At 42.1% G+C, this 15,119-nt stretch overlaps 1 protein-coding gene across 1 annotated transcript in view; it reads left to right on the top strand.

Annotated features, from left to right (window-relative positions):
- The window catches only part of nck2a (NCK adaptor protein 2a), a 29,302-nt gene extending 21,431 nt beyond the window's left edge, over positions 1-7,871 (top strand). Inside the window, exons 3-4 of the mRNA XM_079562391.1 lie at positions 4,824-5,578; positions 6,320-7,871. Of these exons, the coding sequence (XP_079418517.1) occupies positions 4,824-5,578; positions 6,320-6,514 (950 nt within the window). The 3' untranslated portion in view covers positions 6,515-7,871. The remainder of the gene's footprint in view (positions 1-4,823; positions 5,579-6,319) is intronic.
- The last annotated feature ends 7,248 nt before the right edge of the window (positions 7,872-15,119 follow it).

The raw sequence follows: 15,119 nt of genomic DNA, 5'->3' as shown, positions 1-15,119 counted from the left end.
CATCCAAATTCATTCTTTCTTTGATTACCCACTGCAGTACTTGCATTTTCTGTGTTGAGCTGGGCAATAGGAGCATATTTTACATTGAAGGCAACAGTCAAATGTTACACAGTGTGCCTTTAAATATTCACTAGACATGCATTTCAGACTTGTTCAGTTGTCTAAACTGCAGGTTTTGTATATAAGGAGAGGTCACAGAGACCATCATTTTGTCATTAACAGAAGACCTGTCACCTTAATTACTGCTGCCATTGCAATTCATTATTTAATGTGAGCTTTGAACTTGAACTTTGATTTGATTGTAAATATTCTTGCACCTCTGCAATGAAAGCCTAATTATTTGAATAATTTATATCAATTGAGATGACAATAGAAACAAAATAAAGGGAACGCTTTGTAGTTGTAGTTCACCGTTATGTCCACAACAAAATAGCATTTATCCCTAACCAGACCCTGTGCAGACAAACCACAGCTGGGGAAAGTATCTGTGAAACTCTCATTGTATTCAACATCTCATTATAGTCTTAAATCCGGCTCTTAACGTTTTTTATTTAATATATATTGTGAGTCTAGTTGTCTCTCCCATATCTGCCCTCCTGCTTTGCAAAGGCAGAGAAAAGTGGCCTGTGCTGTGAAAAGGCTGCCTTATGCGATGTGCCCTCTTCACTTTGCGATGAGCAGATCTGATCTGACCAGTAGTGCCTCGAGTGTGGACGCATATCCGTGGTGTAATATTGTGATGACAGCCCTTGGTCTGGGGCACCAAACTCTCTGGCGTTTCTCCTGTTGTCTGTACAAGGTCCACTGTGTTTTCCCCCGTGTCACGCCAGCCCTCCTCTCTGACACATGGGTGGATTGATTAGCGTAATGGCAGCGCTGGCATGATAGATTCACTGCCTCTGCACATCTACATTACATATTGACTGCAACATTATGGCCTCGTTCCATTTCACTCTAACTAGTGGGCTTCCAGGCCTCGCTGCTCCAGTGTTAAAAGCCTCGAGTAAATCTAATCGGCGGGAAAAGTCTGGTGATGAGGTGGTGAGCCATCGCTGAGGTCAGGAGCTAATGCAGGCTGATGTGCGCCCACACAAATAGCCCCATGCGTTTGGCTCCGGGCTTTATTATCACTCATCAGTTCATCCCCATTTACAGTTATTAGACTAAGCCATATTTGTCATTGGGCCACACGCTGTTTTCAGGTTCATCTCACTCCTCTTTGATTTTCATGCGCCTCATATCGTACACATTCGGCCAGGCAGAACTGAATTGTAAATGGCCACCCGCTGCTTCTTGCTCCACATTTCTATCATCACTCTTAACTGTAGTAGAAAGATTTAAGGGACCAGTAATTGCTCATCTGTCTGTAACGTTTGGATTCAGTTTTTGACTTATTGATTGTACCTTTTATGTGAGAAGCTACTGAACTGAAAACTATTTTGGCAGAACATTTTAGTGTGCGTCTCAGAGTGTGTACTTATATTGAACGATGCAGCGAATGTGTTGCAGCTCCACATGTGGTTAGGACTTCAGGATTAAAACCTGCTGACTTAGAGCTCACGGGAGGCCCCGAAACCTCAGGAAAACAGAGACATCCATTGCGTTTTGGACATCGTCATGAAAATCCTTGTTTGACCTGAGTCTCTCTTGGCTTTTCTTACTGTTTGAGAATGATTCCAACATTTCTATTGCTTGTTTAAAGGGGCAGTGTAGATGTTAATTTCATTTCCACATCGCATACAATTGTGCCATTCCCCACAGATAAACCATTTACCACTATATGAAAAACGAGTGTGATCGGGTGAAAATAGTATGGTGCATTTTTTTGTGCCAGTTCCAAGTCTGGATAAATGGAAAGCAACTGTATGAGTCACATGAGCGATAACGCCACACGGGGAAATCCAAGTTCAAGATCTTCCGAGATTAATGTCGCTATATTCTACAAATAACCTTTTTCCCCCCATTCTTTTAGCACGTTATAATGTTGAGCCCTTATAAACTTCTTAACCCCCACTAGAACCGACCACATTTTCTCAGGTTTCACAAATCTAAATATTTCTTGAACAAAGTGTCAAAATGGCAATGAAAATGCGACCAAGAAAAGCAACAAAAGGGCGTCAAAAAAGGCGATAAACAAGTGACAAAAACACAATAAAAAAAATGACCAAAAAACTGACAAAAGCGAAAAGCAACAATAACATAATGAAAAAGTAAAAAGCGAGGAGAAAAAGCGATGAAGAAAGCAACAAAAAGAGGACAAAAACATGACAAAAATGCAGTTTTGTAGGTTTTAGCTTTCAAATGAGGTGTTACACTAGCCTGTAGGCTGAAAGCTCCAGTCGAGAAGCCGAACAGAAGAAAATGTGCTTGTTTTAAGGCGGGAGTTAAACCATGCAAGTAAAGAAATAAAAAATACTGCTTGTGTGACTTTGTATATGGTGTGTAATATGTCCAAAAAAAAAAAAAATCCAAAATCATTTTTTTTAAAGCCACAGTCCAAGTCCGCCTAAAACATTCTACTGTATATCGCCTTAGTTCAAAATTTAAGTAATGCTTGCCCTGAGAGGCCATAAGCGCCACTGCAGGTGTCGTAGCATGTTGTGTTTTTTTTACCCATTAATTGTCCATGAGAGTAAATACTACACTGAAAGAAAAGACAAAGGAGAGAGGGATATTGTACATCCAATTACTCAATGGAGATAGTTTTTTTTCACTCAAACTTGGCTGTAAATACTGTTAAAGTGGCGCTAGCCCGCAGTTAGCTTTGCCCGTTAGCCTGTTAGCTGCTTCTTATTGATTCCATAAGTGTGTATTGGTGACTCTGACCCGGTGCAGGAAAGTTGTAAGTGTGGTTTTCTGGCCAGAGACTCCAGGGGGAGATGAAAGACCCCCCAATCATCCCATTAACACTTTTATTACCCCCAGAGGGACTACGAAAAGGATTTATTAAGGTAAACAAGTTAGTTCTGTTTCTGTGTTTGTTTCTTCTGAGAGTTTGAACTGCTCTTTTAGGACTATGTCTCTTCTTTGTGCTTGAGCATTTAGAGAGCTGCTTTAAACTAAAATCAGTGACTTTCACAATCTCATCAAACTTGCAAATCGCAGTTCAATGTAAGATTTATATTGTCATAACCATGTCATACCACTTTGAGACACACCTTCAATGTATGGTGTATGTATGTTTCTTTCTCTCTCTCTCGTATGAGCCTTATTTTACGATGGTTTTGCGGGATATCCTCGTCGTACAGTGAACAATGGAGTGAAGTAATACGCTGCAACATTCAGTCACAGGCGCTTTCATCAGCTGGGCCCGGTTCCTCGGGGCTGCTTCTCTTTCACGGGATAAAGATGCGCAGAGGGAGTGAGTGTGAGTGTGTGGGTGGAGAGGATGTACACTTCTCTCCTCTAACCAGCGGCCCCAGTGCCTTGAAGTGGAAATGAGTCCGAGCAAGGTGTGCGCTTGTGCATCAAGATCACTAAAGGATGTCAGTACCTGTCCTAATAGGATCGAACCTGGGACCTTCGAGCCGTGAAGCACGAGCGCTAACCATTGTACCACAAAAAATGGAACTGAATGAGGGAAGCATAACTAAAATGCAACTTTTTCTCATTCTTTTGTAAGCGTGTGTGTTTGTTTTGGGATATGTTTGCCAAAAAAAATGTAAATCTCCATCAGATGAAAGATCTCAGTCATTTTGCATTATTTATTGTCTTATATGGATAAAGCATCTCCTAGTTTTGGAGCCCTGATGTGCAGAGCTAGGTTGTATCGTTTTCCCATTGGGACGACGTTTAGGCCTCAGAAATGAACACGTCTTTGCCCCTGACATGTGCGCTCCTTTCCAATACGCTATTCGATGTGCCTCTCCATAAACATACTTGTTATTCCTATCTCGTCGTACGCCTTTGTCAGCAGTGGCCTGTGATGTGCTTGGTGAGAGAAACAGCTGCCAAGGGAGCCCTGTCTATTTCACAGTACTCTCTCTTCCTCCCGCTGCCAACAAGTTTCATGGTACTCTGGTTGAACCCGGGTATTGTACCAAACAATGTAAAATGTTCTGTGGAGCGGTGACATTTCTGTGGCACTTCTGCGAGCTCCTCGACACCGGCCCGGCTGATTAGCTGTCAACGGAGCCCCAACTTGGAAATCCTGACTGCATTTATTAGCCAGCGCACACGTGGCATACGCTTTTCCATGGGGTTCAAGGCACGGGCAACTTCATCACCGTTTTAACACAACTCTACAGTTACTGTGGCCTACTAGAGACCTGCAGAGTATGTAATTGAATTGAGTGAAAGACGAGTCTTTAAAAGCACCAGTGGAGAATGTGAGTGGGTTAGACAGGAGTCGACTTTGACTCTGGTATACAGTACAGCACCTGCCCACTCGACTGTTCAGGGCCCTGTCTCCACCTTCACATCTTCACCTGTCACCTGAATACATGCGTAGAATAATAAATAAAATAAAGCCTGGGGACCCTTAGGTACATCCTTTAACAGACAGAACAGAAACCTAAACTCGAGTTAAAATACTCCAGAAGTTCAAAAAATACAGTGAATTTCTTTATGAATCTTTTTGGAGTTAAAAGCTTGATCTGATTTTTGAGTCAGTCGTGATTTGCTCTAAACTTTACACCGAATACACAGAAATATGACTCCCTTTTAAAGTTTGCACGTAGCAGGTCGCGTCTGTTTTTGCCACCAATTCAAGTCAATTCCCGTGCAAAACATGAGCATAATCCAAGATGGTTTTGCATGTCAAATGACAGTCAGTCAGTAATGTATCTTTATTTGACTAACTGTGTGTGTCTCTGATGCTGCAGGTTTGGGTAAGACCAAGAGGAAGACCAGCGCCCGGGACACCTCTCCGACGCCGAGCTCCGATGCCGAGTACCCCTCGAATGGCAGCGGCGGAGGAGGCGGGGCAGCGGAGAGGATCTACGACCTGAACATCCCCGCCACGGTCAAGTTTGCCTACACAGCAGAGCGCGACGATGAGCTTTCGCTGCTCAAAGGCTCCCGTGTGGTGGTGATGGAGAAGTGCAGCGATGGCTGGTGGCGGGGCAGCCAGGACGGGCGCGTGGGGTGGTTTCCCTCTAACTATGTCCAGGAAGAGTCAGGCGGGGCGGAGGACAGAGGGGAGGCCGACACCTCTCAGGGCTATATCAGCTCTCAGGGGACATTACTGGCCAACGGGCGAGCGGGTGGCCGCGTCCTGCACCTCGTCCAAACGCTGTACCCCTTCAGCTCAGTGACGGAGGAGGAGCTGAACTTTGAAAAAGGAGAGGTGATGGAGGTGGTGGAGAAGCCCGAGAATGACCCGGAATGGTGGAGGTGTAAGAACTCGCGGGGCATGGTGGGTCTAGTGCCTAAAAACTATGTCATGGTGTTGGAGGAAAGGCCCAGCGTGCCCTCCTCCACCTCGGGCTCGCCCAGTCGCCAGATAGCACCTGCACGTTCGGGAAGGTTCGCAGGGAGGGACTGGTACTATGGGAACGTCACCAGGCACCAAGCGGAGTGCATCCTTAATGAGAAGGGGGAGGAGGGTGACTTCCTCATACGGGACAGTGAGTCATCGGTGAGTCATGTACTATCAAAATAAAGCACCTTCAATTCGCAGCATGGTACAGTCGTGAATAGATCTGAGAAACAAACCAATAAGCTTCATTAACTCATAAAACAAATTAAATATACTTATACTTGTAGCTTCAATGAAAGAATCTTGCTATCCATCCTGTATGCGCTGGGTCAGTGGTTCTCAACTGGTGGGTCGGAACGGTTTTCAGCGGGTCGTAAGCCTTTCACAGAAAACATTTCTCTCAATATCGAAAATGTACAGAAACACCTCCCAAATATGTTTAAATGTCTTATCTGGCTGTTTTTAAGTTTAGGTTTGTTTAATGCTTATTCAAGAATAATTAGTGAGGAAAATCCAGTCATTTACATGATGTATAACAAATTCAAGTCTTATTGAGGTCACCGCTTGTCATTCTGGTGTGATGGTGGGTCCCAAGGCCGTAATAGTTGAGAACCACTACACTCGGAGGTCCTGCCGATGTTACAGCAATGCATAAAAGAATCAGCTTCTCTTTTTTACAGTCTTATAATTTTGGAAATATATAATTTTCGTTTTGAATATGAATGGATAATGGAATATAGAATCTGTCATTTTTTTTATCAACTTCAAGATATATTAGTTGTATATTATGTGCTTTGGTGCGATGGAAAGCTCAAGTGAAAGATGAGCACACACTGCCCTCTGCTGGTGGAATTACTTGCTTATTTTCTTCTAACCCATTGTCCTGTGTGTTTGTTGCAGCCTAATGATTTCTCCATCTCCATGAAGGCGTCTGGAAAGAATAAGCACTTCAAAGTGCAGCAGTTAGAAGGCGTGTTTTGTATTGGCCAGCGCAGATTCGCCTCAATGGATGAACTAGTAGAGCACTACAAGAAGGCCCCCATTTTCACCAGTGAACAAGGGGAGAAGCTGTACCTGGTGAAAGCGCTGCTGTGACGGAGCCCCCCTCAGTCTACACTGGATACACACGACTGTAAAGTCACTCCCTGTCTTAACAAGCCTTAGCCTCGGGACTCTGCCTCGATGTAGGGAGTCAGCTCCTCGTCACCCACTAGATCTTTTTCAGAAGTTTAATCGAGTGCCCTCCAGTGGAGACTCATTGAAAAACAAAACTGGAAATCAAGCACTGTCTGAACTTCCGGCCACATCCCTGCACTAATACGCATCTTTTGTTTTCGGACAGTAAACATCTGCCAGTGAATAGATCCAGCGCGGCAGGCGCCTATAGGGCCTCGTTGGGGTCAGTGCTTTTTTGATGTCAAACACAACGTCCATTGATTGCAACGCACATTTAATTTACACCATTGCTCTTAATCCGCACAACAGTACAGAGATACAACAAAGAGGATGTAACCTCCTTTGGACCTTACTCTAATGTCTGTTCTCCTGTTAAACCGTCAGCCAATGTTTTATTTTCTTTTATTCTTAAAAGATGCTAAAATACCATTTTCTGAGTTGTAATTTTTTGAACTATGTCTCTATAGAGGTAATAATCACAAATCTTCACAAAGTGACCAGTTACTCTTGCCTTTACATCCTGTCTCATCGTCAGCCTCCTCATGATTTCTCTTTTGCTTTCAATACCTATTCCTCTCTTACCGTTTCACATTCTGATATTGATAATAGCAATTTCCTAGATCTATTTGGGGAAGTGTTGCAATAGGGGAGATAAGTCAAGAGTTTGAATGTTTCAGTGTAACCAAATGTGCCACCCTGTTCCCATGCAACTGGCTTCAGGTCAGCACCGCTCTCACTAAACGTAGACTCATCCGTGCTCATGCATTCTAATGAATCACAATCAGTATTTCCCAGTCTGACTGTAGCCAAACAAGGACTGAAGAATACTTTATAAACACTTCTACTCTAGCCCTACCAAATTAATGGGAAACTTTTAGCAATGTGACTTTTGTGAAAAGGCAAAACACACAGGGACGTGTTGATTGAGACACCAGTAAATACAGCATATGAAAACAAATGTCTACTTTTCATTACCCATAATAAATCTGGATGCTGAACGATTTAACTTTTATTTATTGTGGCGAGCAGGCTTTCACTGTTAGTAACCAAATACACTGTCACATGGGTTATATTGAAGACCCTGCAAAACATCCGATTCTGTACACGTGTTTACCGATGGAAATGTTGATAGTGGTCTCAGCTTTTATATCTGAATGTTATTGAGCATTGTTATTTAATTCTTGTCTCCACTGTATGTATATAATCAAAGGTGCGTATATGAGATGATGAGATCCAACTATGGTACTGTATCACCGACAATGATGAGAATTTAAATACATTTGTTCAATAAAACTTTTGAAGAATACTAAGGATGCTTACTCGTGTGCACATTATTACTGTTGCTCCTGGGGGAGATTATGCGGACTCTGACCTCTCTCCAGCACCGGCGCAGGGGCTTTCAAGGACAAAGGAGGTGAATGCAATAGTATTTATTATCACAACATTGTATTGATGTTTTTTTCAAATGTCTAAAAGTATTCAAACAGTAATTGATTAAACAGACAATCCCCCGACAGAGACTGCACCACCCCACATTTTAACAAGGGGTTTGTAATAGATTGGAAGAATTCTTTTGTCATAAGTTATAAAGGAATTATTGCTACATTGTTATAGAGAGTGTTGTATATTACTCTTGGGATAAAATGTGCATTATTTACAACTGACTACAGATTAATCCTCTGTCTCATTGCTCACGTATTACAGGGATCTTCTTGCAGATTACTTAGATGCTCATATTTTGTTTTTTTCATTTGCAAAGAAAGGACGAACGACTAAAATGACAAATGTAGTTAGTCATGTTTGCAAAAGAAACATAAGTATATGTTTGTTGTATTGGTGTCCCTTCGGTTGATCAACTTTGCACTCCGTAGTTCACACTATAGATTCAGCTGCGCAATAGAAGAGACGATACAGTTCATTCTTGTAGCAAAAGGGTGCTGATGTACTGGATTACTCTGCACATTTCTTCAATATATCAGATTAGATCAGATTGATGTATATTTATTATTCCTGTTTGAAAATGTATAATCTACATTTCATTCATCTTTCAACAGCAAGGCAACCACCGCGCAAGAGACCCATCTCCAGATATTATTTAAACTAAAGGTTGAGAAGGGAAACCACATAGTAGCTACTCCAGAGGAAATCCACCCAAGAGGAAATCCACCCATGCAAACTCCACATGGGAAGGCCCCACATGATCAAACCCAGGCCCTTTTTGTATGTTTACATTGTTTACATTACATTAGTTTTAACCTACACCTGGAATTACAAATAGATACATAAATTAAAAAGTAGGCTACGTTCTAAAAAAAAAAAAAAAAAAACATCAAAAGATGCTCTGAGGGAAATTGCATAAAGGAATATTCAGTTGTTTTTATTTTTTTATTTGCACGGTTTACGTAAGACCCCCACCTGTAAATTCATTGGATATTTATATTCCTTAGTGAAAGGGTTTAATGGATCACCTTCAGTGGTTATTTGTGTGCTGTGTTAAATGGTACCACTAGAGGGCAGTCTGCAGCTGTGTGCACTGAAACATCTCATCCACTACGAGTATGGCACAGATCCATGGAAGTACAGCTCCCAAAACATGACAGCACACCCAGCACTCCAAAAGAACAAACCTGTTGTCTATTTAACGAAATAAAAGAGTGTTTGATATAACCCATTTGATCAATTTAAAATCTGAAGGTGCAATATAAATCCTAGCTGAGCCTTTTATTTTATTAATAGTCCTTGTGTTTGTATATTCCGTTTTGTAAAAAATAAATAAAAAAAATCAGCCAAATCTTGGGGGCTTCAGCATGTCATAAGTTCCATCATTTAAAGTGCATATATGACACATCAGACACAATTTATGCTAAAGCATAGTTAACACAATTATGTTTAATATTTTGCACAAGCAGCTTTCTTTAGTTTGATCATTATTGTGATGTTTATAGTTTCACTTCTTTATCGGACACTGACAGGAAGTGACATATATAGAGGCAAACTATTTTGAACTGTTGCTGTGCCAACCATGTTGTGTCAATGGGAAATGAGTTAAACTCATTACTTACAACAGATGTGATCTAAATACGCCATTTCAAAAGCATTAAAACCCGTCATATGTGCTTTTATGAGGGCCTATAATGTCTATTCAGAAGAGGGTATACCAAGCATTAAATCCCCTCCTCTGAAACGCCAATGCTCAACAACAATAAAACAAGTATTCATGAAATAAATCAGTAATAAACAGTCGAGTAAAATAGTAATAAACAGTCGAGTGGTTCTCCCATGAACCCCATTGTTGTTCAATGTTGTAAGTATCGTAGAGGTGTCAACAGAGATGTTGGCATGAGCCAGTGATATCTGTCGTCAGCTGACACTCTAGGGTTCTTTTTTACCTCATTGAATCTGCTGCGCTGTGCTCTTGGAGTCATCTTTATAGGGCGGCCACTCCTTGGAAGTGAAGCAACAGTGCTGAAGATTCTCCATTTATAGACATTTTTTCTAACCATGGATTTATGAACATCAAGACTTTTAGAAATGCTTTTGTAACCTTTTCCACCTTTATACAAATCAATAATTCTTGATCGTAGGTCTTCAGAGAGCTCTTTTGAGCGAGGCACATCAGCAGAGGTGTAGCTTACCATCAGGCAAGGCAGGCAGCTGTGTGGGGCCCCTAAGCCAGCAGGGGCCCCAGAGGGTTAGCAGATTTCACAGAAACAACCAAGAGAGTGAAGTCATTGCACAGCAGCAGTGACAAGGTGCAACGACAATTGGCTGTCGCGTATTCCCTGAAAGGGCCCCATGAGTCAAACTTGCCCCTCCCTCACCTGCTCCTCAGAGGAGAAGAAGAGAGAGAGACCACGTAAATCATATGTTGGAGTAAACACAGACAGCGACACATCTCCAGCAAAATGAAGCCCCGTTGCAGAGCACAATACGGCGGACAGAGGGCCCACATACTGACATACCCTTGCTACGCCACTGCACATCAGAGAATGCTTCTCAACAAAAGACAATTAACTAATGTGTGTTGTTCGGTGGGCAGGGCAGCTTTAAGCCACACCTCAGTGATTGGACTTCAGTTTGGCTCAAATCTGACTCTAAATCCTCAGCCTGGAGGTTTGCCTACTTTTTCCTCCCTGTCCTGTGAATGCTATGGCCAATAAAAATGTAATTGTTTGGTCGTGTTCATTTAAGCAGACACTGTTTACTCATTCTTGTGATTTTGATAAAGATCAAACCACATGTTTTATGAACAATTTATTGAGAAATGTGAGAAAGAAAAGGGTGTACCTCCCACTGTAGAAAAGCTTCATTTGGCTTGAAATTATGTCTGACTAGAACTACCAGGCTAACACTGAACAAACAGCTCTGTATTAGCTTCGGGCAAATATTCATAACAGAGATGCACCATCACATCTGATGCTTCTGGACACAAAAAACAGCCTCACATGTGATGGACAGATTATACAAAATGGATATGGTGCGCCGTGAAGCTAGATTATATATGGCCGTATACACTCTGCGCTTTTGAGTGCCAATCTGCCCAGGAGGGGAGATGTAGGCCCTATTGAGAAATCCCTTCATACCCCTATTACCGTCTGTATAGTCCTGACGTGTCCTGTCCTCTTATGGGCGACTAATGGAAATGCTTTTACTTCACATATTCACATCTTGGATCTCCAGAAGTCTTTTAAAGAGATTGTACAGTAAATGCTTGAGTGTTAGGGCATTAAGTGGTGCCGCGCGCCTTTTCTCTTCCAGTACTGTGCAAAGAAGTAACGCACAAGAACAGAGCATTAGCCCGTTTGTTACAAATAACACCATTGTCCTTTTAATCTCTGCCATTGAAGGAACCGGCAGACCGAAAAGGACAGCTGCGTCTGTGATAGTAAAATCAAGTACAGCAATATGAACTCAAAAGCCTCTATCATGTACAGACACGTCACGTCAAAGCGAACAGTTACCAGACACATCCACATGTCTGGATGCAGAAGGAAGGGAAAAGGTTTGTGATTGCAGAAAAGTGCCAAAATGAAAATGTTCTTCCACAACTTTCTCTTTCAATGTGAATGTCTGAAGTGGCTCTGGAGGTATTTAAAAATGTTCAAATTATGTATTTTTCTCCCCCGTTCCAGCAATGTCCTAATGTGTAGAATGAGCTCAGACTTTTCACCACAACTGCTTCTAAAATCCTGCACTGTCACTCAAAAGGTTTATTCAGTCCGAAGTGCCATCATGCACGAGCTTAAAGAGGGGATATTATGCTTTTTTCAATCACATAGCACCAGTCTATAGCACACTACAATGATGACGAAACCTTCTGTTGGGCTGTAAATGCAGTAAATTAAAATAACTGCCTTGTATAAAATGCTCTCTCAAAATGGCTGTATGGCTTGAAATAGGCCTCTGTCTCTTTAAGACGCCCCCGACCCTTTCCGATGCGCCTCCTCCACACTGTCTGTGGCATCAGTGGGGAGGGGGTTCTGCTGAGGAGCAGTGGTTGGTTACTCGGCTGGTGACGAAAGCTCGGAGGCGTCTCCAGGAGGTGGGGGCGTTCCTAGGAGGACTCAGGCAAACCTATCCCTAAAATGGCTGCCATCAGAGTTTTTACAGATTACTCAAAAATACGTGAATGTGTCGAGGCAACACTTCAGGCATGTTTTTAATGAGGGAATGACATAATAACATGATGTAAAGCTTGAAAAAGTCGCTTTTGCATAATCCCCCCCCTTTAATAGATAAACTGCAGTTACGCGTAAGACCTGAGGAGTGAGTATAAAAGGACCAACGTGCATCTAGTCCCTTTAAGTTGCTGCTTGATACTAAAATACATCGTTTTACCCTATTGTCCAGAATAAAAAACAAACAGAAATTTAAAAAGCAGATGAAAAAAAACAAAAGAAATGTATTGTCATATACAGCGTCCAACCTTTGCTCTTAATCATAGTTGTCCTGTTGTTGAACATTCAGAAAAGTTTAGGCCATGTCCCTTATACATACAAAATGGTGTATCAAATAAGAATTAAACAGTAATAATTGCCTAATATTGATAGATAATAAGATAGATCGAGGCCGAATGCATTCCCCACTTCCTCCGTTGTGTTGTGTCGCCGGGCAAGACACTTCAAGACGCCTGCCTCCGGTGTCTGAGGGGATGGTGTGGGGAGGTGTGAGCGCAGCGTTTGGTGTTGGAAGGGTAGTCTGCTCTGGGTTAGTTACGGTCACACATGAAGCTGAAGGGAATGAGTAATGGACTCTTCTTGGCGGTGCTTTGACTGTGCCTTGAAAAATATTAATAATGTATTAATGTTTTTCAAGGCACAACCAAGAGCTCAAGGCCATTCACAGCCTGAAAGATGAGTTCACACAAGTATAAAGAGGTAGGCAGTAAAATAAGTCTCCCTCAAGATTATAGTGGCTAATTTATTCTTCAGATAACCTATACTGACAGATTGATCCTTCCTTCACTAACACAAGAAGCTAGTAAATTAATTCTAATCTATCCTAAGGCAAGAATGGGTTCATTCTAACTGTAAAAATACAGATGTTTCGATCTTGTTTACTGTTATCTTCTCTGTAATTTCTAGTGCTATCCACATGACACAAAAACTGGCACAAAGTTGAATGCTTTCTCTGTCAGCGATAAATGAACATAAGTAAAAATATTTATTTTCAACATAATAAAGTGGTGACGTTGTTCTAATGCAAAGGTGCAATTGTTGTCTGTTGAAATTACTTTAGGCCACAAGATTGATATGGCAAGTTTGTGGAACTGATGATAAGATTTAACGTCATGTGAATTTTCTGTTTGGTTTTATTTCTCATAAACAATGAGTTGCCCATAGAGCTATGCAGACCGCAAACCATCCCCATCCCAAATTATTACACAATAATAATGACTTTGTTGCTGGCTTCATCCATACATGTGTAAAGTAAAGGCCCAGTCTTGCATTTTGTTAAAGTTATTCTTCTTGGTGACTACTTTTGAACACGTCTTTGTCTGTCGCCTCGATCCATGTAAGTGAGCGTAACCTTCACAGAACAAATACAGAGGAAAGTCCAAAAAGCTGTCAGAGAGCCTTGACCCGGCGGCAGGACATGGGAGCAGCCCGTGTGGACCCCAGGTGTGAAAAGTGTCCACACCATGCTTTCACACCTCCCTGCGGGCCTTCCATTCCCCTGGTTTCCGTTCACCTTGAAAATGCTCATCAAGGCGTCCGACCGCCAACGGCTAAGGCACCAGCTTCCTCCAGTAATTAGGACGTCTTACATTTCATTTTCACAAGTTGACAAACACAACGGGACAGTTTTCACCTAGCAGCTGAAAAATGTGTTAACGATGAGCTATTTTAAGGCAGGAGACATGCTGATTCTCGAAATGAGTGTCAGGTGTGACCATCATGTCTGACAATGATAAGAGATCCACAAAGACGATTTCAGCAAATAAAGATCATAGGACTTTGGTGATGATAAGTGTGATCAATGAACGTAGCACCGATCGCACGTTCCCCTTTTTCACTCATCGATGGACCAGTGTGAGGGCGAGGAGAGATCAGTGACAATATGCACTGGTTTTCTTTTCTAGCTCCAAACTAGGTGAAGATAGAAGCTACCAAGATCTTCCACGTTTTCCCTATATAAATATAGTTATGTGAAGTGTTACACTATAAGTATAGTTACACAAAATTAAACAATGTGGATTTTCTAAGCGGATAAAAAGGGGAAACTAAGGCGTTTGGAGCTATAGTGGAGAGGGGGAGAGGCTAAATGCTAACGCCGTCTGTACTGTGTTTACGTGACTGAAGGCACGAGTCAAGACCAGACAGGTACAAATGAACTCGTCTAAGCTAAGGTAAGAACATATCTCAGTATGTAGAAACGGTGGCCTATTCCTTTAATGACGGTGTTTCAGCCAGTGGCCTTTGTAATGGTTGACATGAGTCGCCGGCTACACCACAGGATGCCGTCATGAAGGTGGCAGTAATTGATATTCAATGTATCTTGGGTATTGTTTGATTGTTGTTGTACATTATTGAATGCTGCCTATGGTTTTGTAGACCGTCATGACAGCATCCTGTGGTGTAGCCAGCCACACCCTATTCAAGATGGCTTCTGATCCATATGAACTGTTAGTGGCAAAAATGTTGCAGTGAATAAAGGAAGTTAGACAGTGTGCGAGAGTTTTCCCTCCCATCCCTTCTCTTTGGAACCTGTTCCAAACAAGAGAAGTGCAAAGTAAACCGCTTTCGTAAAGATACTGTCTTGAAATAATCTTGAGAACCCCGCCTCAGTGTGTCCCATGAACCCACAAGGGGTCCATATACTCACTTTGGGAATCCCTGCACTACTGGATATGAGGCCATGTGCAAATGGGTGGTCTGCTGCCCAACATAAACCAATAATGGACTTGTTTGTGCAGAGTTACAGAAGAGTGTTATTTATTCAGCCACATAAGCTCTGGGGCACAATGACAGAAGTGTGTCCTTTTGAACACCACCAAGTGCTCGCTCACTCTCTGCATTCACGC

The sequence above is a fragment of the Gobius niger genome (assembly GCF_951799975.1).
Source record: "Gobius niger genome assembly, chromosome: 9".
Classification (NCBI taxonomy): domain Eukaryota; kingdom Metazoa; phylum Chordata; class Actinopteri; order Gobiiformes; family Gobiidae; genus Gobius; species Gobius niger.
This window is presented reverse-complemented; position numbering and strand designations above follow the sequence as displayed.